Genomic DNA, 16,446 nt, shown 5'->3' on the forward strand with positions numbered 1-16,446 from the left:
TTGCCATGTGAGCCTTCTTCCCTGTGATGATACGGCAAGAAGGTCCTCAACGCATGCAAACCCCTTGACCTGGACTTCCAACTTTCAGAACTGTAAGAATTAAACCTCTGTTCTTTATAAATTACCCAGTCTCAAGAATTTTGTTACAGCAGCACAGAGCAGACTAAGACAGATGGTGTTTAGGAGGGATGTGGACATGCCTCTGCTTGGGCAGGTGTGTTGGGAAGAGAGGTGGCTGCTGTGGGTTTGGGCAACTTAAGAGATGTCCCACAGGAAAAATACCTCCCACGCAGAGACTGTGTGAGGCCAGGAGTACCTGATGTAGTAGATATGCATATCAGAAGACAGGAAGGAAAAGAAATACAAACTTTAGTGCCACTGAGAAATTATGTGAAGTCAACAGTTCTGACAATTAACTTATAGGTAAAAATGTGCTCATACCAGATCATCCATGTGTGGTGAGATTCTGTAACAGGAGTCTTTATTGGACAAAATCACAATATATATGTATATATTTCCCCTGTATTAACCATCAATTCTATCATAAAAATATATTACAACATTTGATATGTATTCACAAAACACAAGCCATTGTAAACAGAGCAGGCAGCATTGGCCTTGAATTCAAAATTCTTGAGTTCTATTTCAATAGAAAACAGCTGTCGGCAGGTGGATTACATGAAAGGTAATATTGCCACATTGGTGGCGGGGGGGTTACTAGTAATATGCTTTTTAAATGAGTGCAGCTGTACTTCTGTTTCACAAACTGGAAGAGAGCAAAGTTAAAATTCAATAATAAGAGACATGAGAAGGTCTAAACTTTTGCTTCAGACGCAGCGGGCAGTTGTGGTGTTTATGAACGCTCATTGGATGTATACACGGTGCACATGTTGATGGGTACATTGCTCCAAAACAAACACACAGACACGCCCCCCCCTGCCCCGACATTGCCCTATGAATCTGATATTAAGGAATTGCAGAACTGCACAGAAACCAGTCACTGGCAGGTCGCTTTGTCCTGGGAATAAAATAAATATCTTTTATTTTTCTAAATTCTGGTTTCCAAAAGTATTCTTGAAGAGTACAAATAGAGTATTTGCCTGTGGAATCTAAACTTAGCTGGCGCACACTTTACGCTTCCTTAATGTGGGTCCCATTCTGTCATCTACCAGACACTCCTGGATGCCCCAAGCTATGGGCAGTGAGGCTCACTTTGCACAGACACCAAAAAATGATAAACTCAAGGAATACAAAGCCCCAGATGCTGGTGCTCATATGACTTATAGCCTCCCGGAGGGAGTGCTAAGGGTATCCTTAGCAACCAACTCTCTTCTCACAGGAGGTGAAGATTCTTCCACTGGGCACTGGGCAGGGTAAAGCAGAGCCTCTGAGCTTCCTCCAGGAGGCAAGGACAGGTATAGTGGACAGTGTCTGCTGTCATCCACTGCATAGGCACCACACCAAAGGGACAAATGTGAGTTTTTCCAGGAGCTTGTTCACCAAATGAGAATTGCCTATCTACATGGCAAGGTTTTCAATCCCTTCTCCCAGATGAGCCTAAGAGAATTAAGATTCACCTATTCTGACATCCAGAAAACCACTGAGGTGGCGATGAGGGCAAAGGCAACTTTTTGATTTGTCACTGGACTTCCATGTTTGCTTGCAACCCAGAGCAAGCCAGGTTTCCCATGGGGACACCCTGGTTGGCAGGACACCAGAACCTATAAATGTCCCTGCACTCCAGAAGTGGTTGTATTTACACATTTGTTGTAAAACAGGATTGTTGAGGTTTGGAACGATTTCAGTTTGCAAGAAAACTTGGCATTCAAAGCTTTTTCAAGCAGGGGGTTTGGTTACTATTAATAATTCAAGCAAAGATTTGGCAATGGATGAGCTGGATGAAGGCAATGGCAGGTGGAGCTGTTGGGGGCGGGGGGAAGCAAGCCTGAGCAATGACTGTGATCTGATACTTAGGAAATGGAACTTCCCATCACACAGCTAACTGAGGTCATTGTCATGGCCTCTGATGCTCCTTGACCCAAACCTAATCACTTTGAATGGTAGGGGGCATGGCCGAGGCCTGGGAACTGATGATGGTACTCTGAATCTCACAATTTGAAGCAGACTTCCTGTCTCCAAACACAGTTTTTAGCCTCTTTGAAACCATGAAATAATGGATGCAGCTATTAAACACTGGCCACAGCTTCTGTCCTGGGAGTAAGTAGGATGCTGATTGCCCAGAGTCTTGGGCACAAGGAAACACCAGCTGTGTGTGCATCCGTCTGTGATCCTAAGAGAATATGCATGTTCAAAGGTCACACACAGTATCTCAAAAATCCCAATTATTTTTAAAATCCTTACATATGGGTGTACTTGATAAAATGAAACACTGCTAAGATTGATGCAATTCATACTTGACCTTTAAAAACTAGATACATATTTACCTGATACGCTGTATTCTGCAGCACCCAGAGGGAGGTGGGGGTGTTGAATCGGTAAGTAGTGTGGGAACAACTTTTGCAACATGGCTGTCTCTGTGAGCTCTTCCATTTGCTCTTCAGCCCCCCACATTGGTATTAGATATGTAACATTCGTAAGGAACATGAAGACAGTGTTTGTTTCCATTCAGGAGATTTGGGGACTTGTGGGGGTTAGGGGAACAATATGAAGGTGGTTGTGGGGTTTTTATTTGTTGGTGTTGTTGGTTTGGTTTTGTTTTTTTAGACAAGGCCTCTCTATGTAGCCCATGCTGGCCTCAAACTTTAGGGTTTTCTGCCTTGCTTCTGAAGGGCTGGGAATATAGCTGTGTGCAACCATACCTGATTGTGGTTGGTTTCTTAAGAATGAATGAATGAGTAGTGCCTATAAGAATGAATATCATTGCTCCCCACTCCTTCCCTTCCCTGCCGCTCCCTTCTCTTCCTCCCTTTCTTTTCTTTCTTCTTTCTCTTATTGGGTAGCTAAATACTTACAGATTTTCCCTGTACCTTATCTTCTAATTTTGACAGTCCCAACTTCAAGACATGCCTGCCCCTGGCCAGGTGTGTTTGGGAAGAGGGGTGGCTACTGTGGATTTGGTCACAGATGATGTTCGTTCCATCTCAGAAGATGCTTTCACATCTAAGCTCCACTGAATACCACACTACTAAGCTCCCACGCCAATAGCCCCTCACCAGGCAGGCCCTCATCTCTGCTGTTTCTCACCATACACTCTTCCCTAGTATCAGTTCCTACCCAACCTTACTGCCCCTGTGAAGCCTTCCAGAACCCTCCTCACCCTCAAGCCAAATTATCCAGGCCTCTCTGTACCCCCACAGCACTGAGCACACACCCTGGGGCACCTGCCCCTAACACCCTAGAGTAAGCACTCATCTTACCCAAGCTCCAAGCAAGCACAACCTGGGTGCCTGATGCACAGAACTAAGGAGTGACTGGTGAGTACTTTCACAGAGCTTTGGGTTGGAGCCAGTTGATGCCACCCATCTGCCTCTCCAAGTCTTTGCTCTGGACCCCAGGCAGATAGTGGCATCTGCACTGTGAGGTCTGGGTCAGGTTGAGTAAGGCCACCACAGGTCCTAGCCATTTCCTTCTCTCTGTGTGGGTTCCCTAAGAAGTTAGACATTCCATTTCTTGGAACCTATGACTCCTCCCCTCTAGGAAGGTGACCCTCCTAGAGGAGCTCCTGCTCCTTGCCCTGTGTTTGGGAAAGGAGCTGAGGAGGCCTGTGACCTCGTGGCTGCATCTAAACGGGAGAGCCAGGAGCACACCTAGTTTCTGCCACTTCTTTGACAAGGCCAGGAGCAATGGCAGGAAGCAGATGAGCATCCTGGGGGCAGCAGGCTGCTTGGTGTTGAGAGAACGAGAATTGCCCTTGCACAAATGTCTCCCGGAACCTCAAGAGCAAACTTTAGAAGCTAAGCTCCACCTGCCTTCTCCCTACATCCAGCTCAGCCCAGGGTCCCCATGGCAGGAGAAGGGTCACTTGGGTCCAGAGGAAATGCTTTGCCCTACTGCCACTCATGGAGCTGCTGCCCCAGAATTTTAGGAAAATCCAAGTAGACAATGGGTCTCAACCCCTAAAACATTAGACAGACAGAGTTCCTGCAGGTGACAAGGGCTTGTGAGCTATCACATTGGGTGCAGAGGTATGGCTAAACACCTTCCCTTAGGATTCCTCAGACACACATAGAGAGAGGAAGGCTCCTGGAGAGGCGAGGTGAGCGTGCATGCTAACAGGAAAGACAGCCCCCAAGCCTAGATCTGCTTAATCATGGGTGAAGTTGGGGGACTTTTGCCACGTGAGTAACCTGCCTTTCTGGAGACGATAGCCCTACTTGGCATTCTGCCTCAAATTTCTATGTCCCCAGGACCCACAAATCTTCTCAAGTCTGTAAAGTGGAGATGACAACAGTACCTACATCCTGTGTCACCATGAAGATCAATGGAAATGGTCCACTTCTAGTTATGCATTTGGATGGGAAGAGAGACAATCTCTGATCAGTACAACAAACTTTTATCTGGGTAGGACAAGCTAGCAGATGTCACCACTGCCCCACAGCCAGGCTGTCTTGAGCTTGAGAGAACTTGATCTGAGACCCAAACAAGTGTTGGGAAGGGGCCCCTCTGAATACTGGGAGCCATTTTCTAACAAGGAGCTCTGCCCCAGTATCCTCCACCAACACCCCTGCAAACCTCTTGTTCTTACCCCTGCCCCTCCCCAGGAAGGAGCAGGGCTGCTTTGCAGAGGCAAGAAGGGGCAGTCCAACCATGCCAGAGAATTCCAAAAACAAGCTTTCTACATTTTATGGAGACCTACTTTGACCTGAGAACAAAATGACCAGCCCTTTAGTGAAACTCTTTGAAGAAATAGGAAAAAAGATAAGACAGGGAAACTTAGATATTTAGAAATACCTGACTTCCCATACAATTTATCCAGACAGTTAAGCTTATTTTTCCTAAGGAAGTAGTATGAAGACCACTTGTGCCAGTCATCAGGGCACTCATGGTTAGATACACAGAATCCTAAATTCTGCCCCTCCTGCTTGGGTTGACCTCTGAGGAGGGGATGCCCAAGTCAACATTTTTTTGGTACTGGGATTCGAACTCAGGGCCTCATGCTTGCTAGGCAGGTGCTCTGCCACTTGAGCCGCTCTGCCAGCCCCCAAGCCATGCCTCCCTCAAGGACGGTGACACCTCCCTTGGGATGGAGGAATTTAAGAGTCAATGGCTCTGTTCAGATACTCAGGCTTTCCGGAAGCAGTGGAAGCCCCATCACAGCCAGACCCCTCTCCCTGGTGTTCCTAGGCCAAAGGACATAAGCTGAACCATGGGATTTGTGGGACCTGATAAAATGTCCTCAGTAAAAGCAGACAGATTACTTTACCCTGTGTTCTGGGAAACACAGGATTTAACAACCTTCAGTTCTTGAAGAATCATATCCCAGCTAGACAAAGACATCCACCTGCATCCAAGCATTTAAAAGGGTGACAACCAGGACATGAGTTTGACCCCATTCTTTCCATCTTCTCTCAGGGAGAAAGGCACATGAGAAAGAAAACGAATTTCACAAACATGAAAAGGAGAGAGGTTTATTGCTCAGGGTGACAGGAGCCTGAACCTAGTTCTGGAAAAACACACAGTTGGAATGAGATGACTCAGGCCCTGGAGCCCTCCTGCCCTGCCTGACTTCTAAGGGAACACAGGCAGGTGTCCGTGGGAGGTGAGCTGGCCACAAGAAACCCAAGCATAAATGTCATGGCACCCATCAATGGCCCCTCAGGGGTCCCAGGGCTCAGACGACCCCTCCTTCAAGAAGAGGCCTAGGGAAAAGCTAGAAGAGCAGCAGAGTGGTTATGACAGGCAAAATCTGACCTTGAGCTGAGTCCTCTGTGTGGACTTAGGAACAGAAAGCCTTTCCTTTATAGTTTTGTTGTTGTGCACCATAAAACATTTACGCACTGCCCAGCTCTCCTCAGCACTGGCCTTAATTGTCGAGCCTTATGCTAGCAAAGCCAAGAGAGTGAATGCAGGCCCTTGCACTTACAGTCAAAGTCTTGGTGTCTCTATGTGTTGTACCTGAGAAAACCAGATGGTGTCTGATAAATTAAATTACCAAAATGAGGTAGATAATTCAACTGGAAATAATGAAGCCGGGGCCAATTTTAGATACTATGTGGATGAATATAAACATTTATGAAAAGTTATTGACTGTAGAGTTGGTTGGTGCTGATTGCTAGGGCCACAATTTTCTTCTAGCTTCTCCCTTGGGTTTTAATGTCTATGTCTAAATAATAATGAAAACTCCCATCAATGGACTTAGCAGCTGGGGTTTTTGTCTACATGGTGCCAGTACAACTGGCTGTTTTAGAGATCTAGTGAGATATACGACAGGATATGTTGTGATGTGGGTGACACGTCTTGCTTCTTAGCAAAAGAAGAGGAAGAAGAGCTCTAGCCTCTAGCTGGTGCCAGGAGTACAACAGGCTGCCCATACACAGCAAGAGAGACAGAGGGGTTGCGACAGTCATTCCTCCAAACTTGTTTTGAAGCTTGCATTGGCCCAACCTTATCCACTGGGGAAACATGTCTTTTATTCCCCCCCAACTTTAGGAGTTACTTGTGAGTAAAGGGGGATTCTCTTGACAGATTTCGGTTGTGCGTGTTGTCTTTATTACCTGGTTGATTTCAACCCCAGTGGCACTTTTTGGTGTTGGGACAATGGAGGGTGGACAGTTGCTTGTCAAAAGGAAACTACAAAAGTGAGTGTCTGTTGTGATTTGAACCTGAGGGGCCAAATGGGCTCTGAACCAGAGCAATTTTGTCTCAGTAACAAAGTCAGGCCTGGCAGTGGTATGCTGGGAGGTGGTTAACACCAGCGCTCTGGGGGAAAGGCCTTATCTGTGGTATTTGCTGATTTTCATAGTACAGAAACTTCCACCGTGGCTGATTTCAAGCTACCAACATGATGTCCCAAATCACACAAGGGGGAAGAGATGTGACCCACAGCCTCCCCCAGAAGATTGACTGGGGAAAGCTTGATCCAAGGCCCACACACATTTCCTAGGGAGCCCCTCTGAGTGTCCAGACTCTCAGGTATAAGCATATCTCTGCCAGCAATGGGAAAATGTCAAAGCTTCCTCAGACACTACATCTGTCTCTATTCTGGTCTCCATGGAAACTCTGAAACCAGACAACACTAGGCCTGGCTGAGCTGTTTTCTAAACGAAAAGCTAAGAGTTAATGTGACAAAATCTCCTCAAAGAGATAGGCAGACAGTTCTCTGCCTTTCTGTACCGGGGCTGCCTGAAACAGTGAAAAACGAGCAGGCTCTCCTGGTTGGTCCGTGGTGGCCAGTGTCCTTCCCTAGGCCCCTCTTAAGTTAGGATGTGTGGAGCTATAAGGAGACGACGAGCCCGCTGATAGTGTGCCTTCCCATCTTTTCCATCAAAAGAATTGCTTACAGGACTGAGAAATGACTGTTCTGAGCATTCACAAGTCAATTTGAAATGGAAAATAACAATGGGATGGGCAGAGAGCATGGCCATTCATCTTGGTTTTTTGGAAATCAAGACAGTGGCTGCTAATGGACTGGCATGGGTGTCACAGTTGCAATATTTTAGAATAACTTTACTTTTGCATTAGTGGCACAGGTCGCTTTCTTGGTGACTTTGAACAGCCCCTGCCTTCCATGGGTAGATGCACAGAAACTAGTATATTGAGCAACCAGGAAAATGGAGCCCAGTGCCTGAAAACCAGGGCTGGATTCCTGCTCAGGTCAGCCCTTGCCTGTCCATTTCACAGGGCACGCTGGCTAAGACGCCTAAGACAAGGTGAGATGCTTCCTGTCAAGTCAGGTCATAAGTGGAGAGGGGAGACTGACCAGTTACCTCCTTTCTGCTTTTGCTTGGCTCCAATGGTAATGACACACAGGAGAAGGTGACTTCCTGGTCAGACTTAACCTAAAACATGTATCACCTGCCTACTTAAACCATTTTCATGCTAAGATTGTCTACACACACAAATATTAGGGGTTGTTTTTTGGTGAGGGGAGAGACAAGAGTTGAATCCAATTTTCCATTTCTAAGACAACTGGTGGGTGGTAATCAGGTAGCCACAGTTGTTGACCATGTTTCCTTTGGGTGCAGAACCCAAGGGTCCTAGCTGAGCACAATTTATGTGGTCCTAGCTGGATAATATTTGGGTTAAAGCAGCCACTACTACCAAGTGCAGAAGAGTCACCATGTTAGATTTGGGGCCAAATGACCACTGCTAACATCACTTTTGGCATGACTAAAATGTCCCATGGAGACCTCCTCTTTTCTTTAGAGTGCAGTATTTAGCAGTTAGGTGAATGCCATGCCTCCCCAACAGACGCTGGCACTCTGAATTCTTGACAGGAACTGGCCTGTCATCCCCTGGGGAGCCTCTGGCAAGTCTAGGGGCTCAAATGACACTCTGAGAGAAAGGCCAGCACACAACCTATGGCCATCCTTTGGTGACAAATAGGGACAGTCCAACATCCGTCTTGGAGGAGCCAGAAAACAGGTCCCAGATCTTACCCAGGACCAGCATCGCTGGGCTTAGGGGATAGTGATTGGTGGTGTCCTCCCAGGAGTCCCCTGCCCACCCTTCCTGTGCTCCCCAGCCATCTCATTCTGAACTCCCCAGCAGAAGTGTGATCCTTCACTCAGACACCGGCAGAATGTTCTGGCTGTGAGAGTCACCTGCGAGGCCCGCAGAGCGGATTGTGCGTCTGTTGAAGATCCTGTTCAGAATGTCTTTGCAGCTTTTGCGGTACTGGTGTCGCAGTAAGGAGTACACGAAGGGGTCAGACGCAGCCTTGCTGTAGGTCAAGCACTTGGACAGCACCCCCCAGTGGGAGCCGATGGGCGCCGAGGAGAAGAGCTCCACCAGCCTGTGGAAAGAGGGATAAGGCATCGTGAGGTGCACCTGGTGGACGCTGGAGCAGCCATGGGCCGGAGCTCCATCTGCACCCTGCATCCAGGCCATGTTCCATTTCACCTCCTCAGGTAGTATGGACAGCAATAACAATTTACACCGATGCCGAGAAGGACAGTGAGCACTCAGGCATGCGTTCTAACACTGTGCTGAGTGTTTCACATCGTGACTGAACTCAACCTGGGAGCTATAACTATCTCCATGTTACTGGGGATGTATACATTCCAGTCGATTACATAATTTGCCTAAGGTCATGTGGCCAGTCATTAGAAAGGTAGGATTTGGGGAGTGGGGGGATAAGGGAGAGTGATGGAGGGGGTGAATTCAACTATGATATACTATAAGAACTTTGGTAAATGTCACAATGTATTCCCAGTACAACAATAACAAAATCATTAAAAGGTTTTAAAAAGGCAGGATTTGAAGCCATCTCTGTTTGACTCTGCACCCCAGCCTTAACTACTAAATGGGCCAGTAGCTAATACCCAGGCTAGCTATCACTGGCTTAGCTCCTGCCCTGACCTGGCAGATGATCTGGGGCAAGTCTTTGCGCTCCTTGGACCCATATGTCATATTGACTAGCAAGATGGTTGAGTGGGATCGTCTCCATGATCTTTGCAACTGGAGGAGTCTGGTTAGCCTTTGCTTCAAGCCTTCAAGCCTTCAACTCCTGTATGGGATGGAGGGCTGAGAACCATTTGGCAAACATTCCACCACGCCCAAAGCATGTCCTGCTCCTCACCCACAGGGGCCTCTCACCCAATCCAGCAGCCTGCCCAGTAGGTAGGCGCATTTTTGCCAGAACACTGAGGCATCCTCTGAACCCTGGAGGGATCAGCATCCTGACCCTGATCCACAGCGGGAAGCCCCAGGGAAAGGAAGTTGGGGATGAGAAGAGCAGCCATTGGCCAGCACCTGCTCTGGGCTCCAGGGGCTCAGCTGGAGCCTTCACAAACATCATCTCCAGCCCCACACCCCCCATCATTCTTCCTGGTGTACAGAAGAAACCAAGGCAGTGATGTGTCAAGGCCACATGGACTGGACATGGAAGAAGCAAGATCTGAACCCTGGACTGTGGGCACCAGTGATTGGTACCTTCCCAGGGCCAAGCTGCCCCACCAGACTTGATTTCTGGATCCACAGTGCAATGGAGCCAGAAAATACAGAAATGAAAGTGGTAAATTAATCCTCTCTTTGTACTCTCTGTGCCTGTCACATCTCCTCTCCATCCATATACCCTCACACCCTCATTCTCTCTCTCTCTCTCACACACACACACACACACACACACACACACACACACAACTAAGGTCACAGAACATTCCTTGGAAAACCAGCCTGATTGCCTCATTGTTCCCAAGACTTCTGGAGAACTTGGTCTGCGTATCTGAAGACCTGTGAGTCAAAAGCTGATGCTTTAAATTTGCAGAAGATGTTAGAATGGCAAAGTTGTTTCATTAATATGATATTAACATTCAAGATCCACCTGAAGATTAACCCCCCTTCCATCTGTATGATCCTATTACAGTGGAAAGGCACAATAATGGGGCTGTCAGATCCACAAATGCCTTGGAGCCTGATCCTGATGAGTTCATACCAGCCTAATTATTTGTGAAGCGTGTATGGCTGCAGAGACAATAGCCTCACCACTGCTTCCAGACCTGTGAACTTTAATTCAGAAGCTATTTACCCAGAGCCTCTGGGTGAGAATGTGCAGGCCCTGCTTACTCGCTCCAGGGAGAGCCCTATTGACCCAGGGCTTTGAGGACACAGGAGCTGGTGTGACTGTGAAGTGGAGGTGTCAGACTCTTACTAAGAACTCTACAAGTGTCTTCCCCTGTTGTCCTCCAGGCCCCAGTGCCCAGGGGCAGGTGGCCCTTGGTTAGTACAGTTGGATGAGTTGTCTTTCTGAGACCTTTGCCACATGGTTAGCATGTGCCAGCCACATTCTCTAGTGGCTCTAGTCACCAGTGCCATTGGCCTCTTAGTCCCCGCTGCATCTAGACAACCTACTGACAGGCAGGTGGGAGGGAGGGGTGAGTCCACATGACCCCACCATTTTTGCTAGAGAAATCACAGGCCTGCTTTACCTGGGGGGTCGGGGAGGGGCTGGAGTTACAACAAGGTACTTATGTTTGGACCTGAAGTGGATCCAAAATCCCATACCTGGAGCATGTCTGTGTTGCCAGAGCCTGGCCCCCCCCAGGATTTGGAGATACACCATGGCCCAAAGCTAAAATTATAGTCAGTTGACCTGAGGCTGACCTTCAGCCCTTGATTCAGCGGCTCAATACTCATGTGACCCTGGAAAACTCAACTCACCCCTTTGAACCTGGTGAGGACCCTAGTCGTGACCCTGTAAGAAAGCTGTAGTATGTGCAACGTGGTATACACTGATGGCTGCAGGTGTAGGACAGGTGTTCACTAAGGAACAGGTGTGGCTATAAGACTTCATGTTTTCCACTAGGAAGCCTGAGCATATTTGAAGACCTTAAGGGCTATTTTATTATGTTTATTTATTTACTTGACAGTACCTAGCTTTGAACTCAGGGCCTGGAAGTTGCTAGGCAGGCACTCTACCTTGAGCCATGCCCCCAGCCCTTTATGCTTTCATTTTTGAATATGGTCTGTGTTTTTGCCTGGGCTGGCCTGGACCGAGATCTTCTTATTTATGCCTCCCACATAGCTGGGGTGATAAGCACGTACCACCACGTCTGTTGAGATGTGTCTCACTTTTTGCCTGGATTGGCTTTGAACCTCAATCCTCCCAATATCGGCCTCCCAAGGTGGAGGATTACCTTATGGTTCTTTTAAACACTTGACCCAAGACTGACAATGCTTCCATATCCCCAAAATATCAAGCAGATGTGAACAGATGGGGAAAAAAGAGAAGGTATCCCTTTCCCAGACAGTGAGGTTATTTTTTTTGTAATTTTTTTTTTTTTTTTTTGTGGTACTGGGGTTTGTACTCAGGACCTACGCTTTGAGATACTCCACCAGTCCTTTTTTTTTCTGTTGGGTTTTTTGAGATAGGGCCTTGCAAACTATTTTCCTGGGCTGGTTTCAAACTGCAATCCTCCTGATCTCTGCCTCCTGAGTAGCTAGGATTATAGGTGTGAGCTACCAGCACCTGGCTGCAGGATCTTCTTGATCAACTCAAAGGAGGCATATATGACAGCAGAAGCCCCTCTGCCTCAGTATTCTCATCCTGACATCTCCTGGCACCCCCCAGCCATCTGACATTAGCCACACTCTTGGCACATCTCCTTATTAAGGCACAAGATAGGTGAAGCTGACTGCCTGGAAGCACAGGCATGGCGGCTTGTGGGGAATATTAGTTTCTGTGCTGAGCTCAATAAAGGCTGTGAATGACACAGGAAGAACTCAGCCTCCATCACCCCAGAAACTCCAGCCTTCTGATTCTGAGAGGGTCTGGCTCCAAGCAACCTCCCAGCCCTCAGGAACAAAGCAGAGCCTTTGGATCTCTACTCAGAGAAGCAGAGCAAAAAGGTAGCAGGCCATGTGTGGACACTCATTCTAGGCAGGGCTGGCTGAAACCTGGGGTGAGTTATTCACTGGTTTGGGCAAGGCTGGACCCTGACCGAACCTCAGTTTTCTCAACTCTACACTGGGCACATGAGATACCAAGGCACTTGAACAGCTGCAGGCACCTAGTCCTGGGTGAGTTTAAGAGCTAGAGCTGGTTCTGAACTTGTCCTTTTTGGATTTTCCAGGCTCCTCCTGTTGCTGCCCTACTGCATCTGATTCTCATTTCTTTGTACAGGAAGGAGGCAGAGAACAACGAGCAGGTGTTGCATTTAGGCGTCCTCCTTCCACCCAGTGCTACCAGTAGCATCCAAGGCTGAACTCAGGCTTCCTAATCCCCAAGCCTCAGTACTGAGTGACCCCAGAAGTCCTTCCCTCACTGGGCCTTGTTTCTCCTACAGAATGGAGCTCACCTAGTCCATCTTTTGGGAGCACTGAGGGTAAGATCAACCGTGAAGTGCTAGGGAAGGCACAGCCATGTCAGGTCCAGCTGAACTGTTGTCAGAATGTACGTCTTATGGTGCCACCTCTAGGTGCTCATGTACCCCATTGAGCCCAGCACCCCCATACCTCAGGGACCTGACCCATGACAGGGTCCACACCTGCCATACCTTCTGTGACTCCTCTTTAGGGCCCAGCTTGCAGCTGAGATTAATTAACCCGCAACATTTTCACCTAGCACCCGGCAGGTTGGAAGGACACAGGCAGTGCCTACTGTTCTCTGGACAGTCTGGGTGGTGCAGTCAATGAAGTGATCTCCTTGATCCTGAACTTCTGAGATATGCAGGGCCCAGCTCTGCCCTGTTCCCTAGGCTCTACCTGTCCCAGACCCTCCTCCATGAGGGCAGAACCTGCTGCTCACTTTGCACACCTGGGACACAGTGGGTGGAGGCTCCTGGGAGGAACCAGGGAGCACTCTGTATGCCAAGGGCTTTATTTTTTTTTTCATTTTTCTTTTATTATTCATATGTGCATACAAGGCTTGGGTCATTTCTCCCCCCTGCCCCCACCCCCTCCCTTACCACCCACTCCGCCCCCTCCCTCTTCCCCCCACCCCCTCAATACTCAGCAGAAACTCTTTTGCCTTTATTTCCAATTTTGTTGTAGAGAGAGTATAAGCAATAATAGGAAGGAACAAGGGTTTTTGCTGGTTGAGATAAGGATAGCTATACAGGGCATTGACTCACATTGATTTCCTGTGCATGTGTGTTACCTTCTAGGTTAATTCTTTTTGATCTAACCTTTTCTCTAGTACCTGGTCCCCTTTTCCTATTGGCCTCAGTTGCTTTTAAGGTATCTGCTTTAGTTTCTCTGCGTTAAGGGCAACAAATGCTAGCTAGTTTTTTAGGTGTCTTACCTATCCTCACCCCTCCCTTGTGTGCTCTCGCTTTTATCATGTGCTCATAGTCCAATCCCCTTGTTGTGTTTGCCCTTGATCTAATGTCCACATATGAGGGAGAACATACGATTTTTGGTCTTTTGGGCCAGGCTAACCTCACTCAGAATGATGTTCTCCAATTCCATCCATTTACCAGCGAATGATAACATTTCGTTCTTCTTCATGGCTGCATAGAATTCCATTGTGTATAGATACCACATTTTCTTAATCCATTCGTCAGTGGTGGGGCATCTTGGCTGTTTCCATAACTTGGCTATTGTGAATAGTGCCGCAATAAACATGGTGTGCAGGTGCCTCTGGAGTAACCTGTGTCACAGTCTTTTGGGTGTACCCCCAAGAGTGGTATTGCTGGATCATATGGTAGATCAATGTCTAGCTTTTTAAGTAGCTTCCAAATTTTTTTCCAGAGTGGTTGTACTAGTCTACATTCCCACCAACAGTGTAAGAGGGTTCCTTTTTCCCCTGCATCCTCACCAACACCTGTTGTTGGTGGTGTTGCTGATGATGGCTATTCTAACAGGGGTGAGGTGGAATCTTAGCATGGTTTTAATTTGCATTTCCTTTATTGCTAGAGATGGTGAGCAGTTTTTCATGTGTTTTCTGGCCATTTGAATTTCTTCTTTTGAGAAAGTTCTGTTTAGTTCACTTGCCCATTTCTTAAAACTATACACTTCTGAAGAAAGAGATTAAGGAAGACTATAGAAAGTGGAGAGATCTCCCATGCTCATGGATTGGTAGAATCAACATAGTAAAAATGTCGATACTCCCAAAAGTAATCTACATGTTTAATGCAGTTCCCATCAAAATTCCAATGACATTCATTAAAGAGATTGAAAAATCTACTGTTAAATTTATAAGGAAACACAAGAGGCCACGAATGGCCAAGGCAATACTCAGTCAAAAGAACAATGCAGGAGGTACCACAATACCTGACTTGAAACTATATTACAAAGCAATAACAATAAAAACAGCATGGTACTGGCACAAAAACAGACATGAAGACCAGTGGAACAGAATAGAGGACCCAGATATGAAGCCACACAACTATAACCAACTTATCTTTGACAAAGGAGCTAAAAATATACGATGGAGAAATAGCAGCCTCTTCCACAAAAACTGCTGGGAAAATTGGTTAGCAGTCTGCAAAAAACTGAAACTAGATCCATGTATATCACCCTATACCAAGATTAACTCAAAATGGATCAAGGATCTTAATATCAGACCCCAAACTCTTAAGTTGATACAGGAAAGAGTAGGAAATACTCTGGAGTTAGTAGGTATAGGTAAGAACTTTCTCAATGAAACCCCAGCAGCACAGCAACTAAGAGATAGCATAGATAAATGGGACCTCATAAAACTAAAAAGCTTCTGTTCATCAAAAGAAATGGTCTCTAAACTGAAGAGAACACCCACAGAGTGGGAGAAAATATTTGCCAACTATACATCAGACAAAGGACTGATAACCAGAATATACAGGGAACTTAAAAAACTAAATTCTCCCAAGGGCTTTAATGTCACAGCCACAGACCTGAGCAAAGAGTAAGGGAAGGGACATCTACAACCCCCTCCCCCAGACCTTTCTAAGAGTTTTCAATGTGGGATCCAGCTCTACCACTCACGCCTGAATGCATGCCTCTGAGCCATTATTCAGTGGGTCCCCTGGTCCCAGCCCCGAGTTAATTCATCAGTAAAGTGGAAGTGGTTGCTTGAGAGCTGTGGCTCAAAATACCACTGGCCATTGGAATCACTGTGGGATTTAAGACCACCACAGCCCAGGCTCGCGAGGGGAGTTCACTCTCACTGGCCCAGTATGGGTTTGCGTTTGTCTTTCATACGGTTCTAATGGGAAGCCAAGATGGCAAACCACAACAGTAGAGTAGAAAGACAACAGCCACAAGCACACGTGCCTCTTCCTTGGCAGGAGGCATACCCAGCATTGACAGTGGTTCCTACTAACCCCACCCCAGGCAGCATCAGTCACTCACAGTGTGCAGCCACCAGCAGTGACTCTAATTTGGTCTGCAAGGTACGTCAGGCACCTCTCTAGCTGACTCTATCATCAAGGGACCTTCCGCCTGCAAAACCCATGGCTCTAGATTGTGCATAACGAGCTATTTCAGCATCTTCAGCATCTTCTGAGACTGGTCCTGACTACAGGCAAAAGCTTGAGAAGAACAGCAGAAGAATCAAACGTCACTACCAGAAGCGTGAATGACTCACTTCCATTGTGCTTGATGCTAAGAACCATGTTGTACTGAGTGCTCTGCCTGGGTGACGTTATCCATTGCTTCAGGAGAAGGGTGACTTCTCCTGAAATTCATGTGTACTTGCTTCTCAGCCTGACGCAGAGGAAGATGGGAGAGTTCCTGCCAGGCTCCCTGGAGGTAGGTGTTGGATGAAGTCCTGCCCTCCCCCAGCCTCACAACTGGATGTGGCAGTTCCTGGCAGTGGAGGTAGCTCTGCTGCCATCCTTGCTGTGTAGGCCCACACCTGGAGTCCACAGGGATCCTGATTTGGGATGAGCAAGTTCACAGGTGCCAACC

At 47.3% G+C, this 16,446-nt stretch overlaps 1 protein-coding gene across 1 annotated transcript in view; it reads right to left on the reverse strand.

Moving 5' to 3' along the window:
• Window positions 1-464: 464 nt before the first annotated feature.
• Gpr26 (G protein-coupled receptor 26) overlaps window positions 465-16,446 on the reverse strand; it is a 29,259-nt gene continuing 13,277 nt past the window's right edge. Inside the window, exon 3 of the mRNA XM_020171809.2 lies at window positions 465-8,914. Within this exon, the coding sequence (XP_020027398.1) occupies window positions 8,683-8,914 (232 nt within the window). The 3' untranslated portion in view covers window positions 465-8,682. The remainder of the gene's footprint in view (window positions 8,915-16,446) is intronic.

The sequence above is a fragment of the Castor canadensis genome, chromosome 7 (assembly GCF_047511655.1).
Source record: "Castor canadensis chromosome 7, mCasCan1.hap1v2, whole genome shotgun sequence".
Lineage (NCBI taxonomy): Eukaryota > Metazoa > Chordata > Mammalia > Rodentia > Castoridae > Castor > Castor canadensis.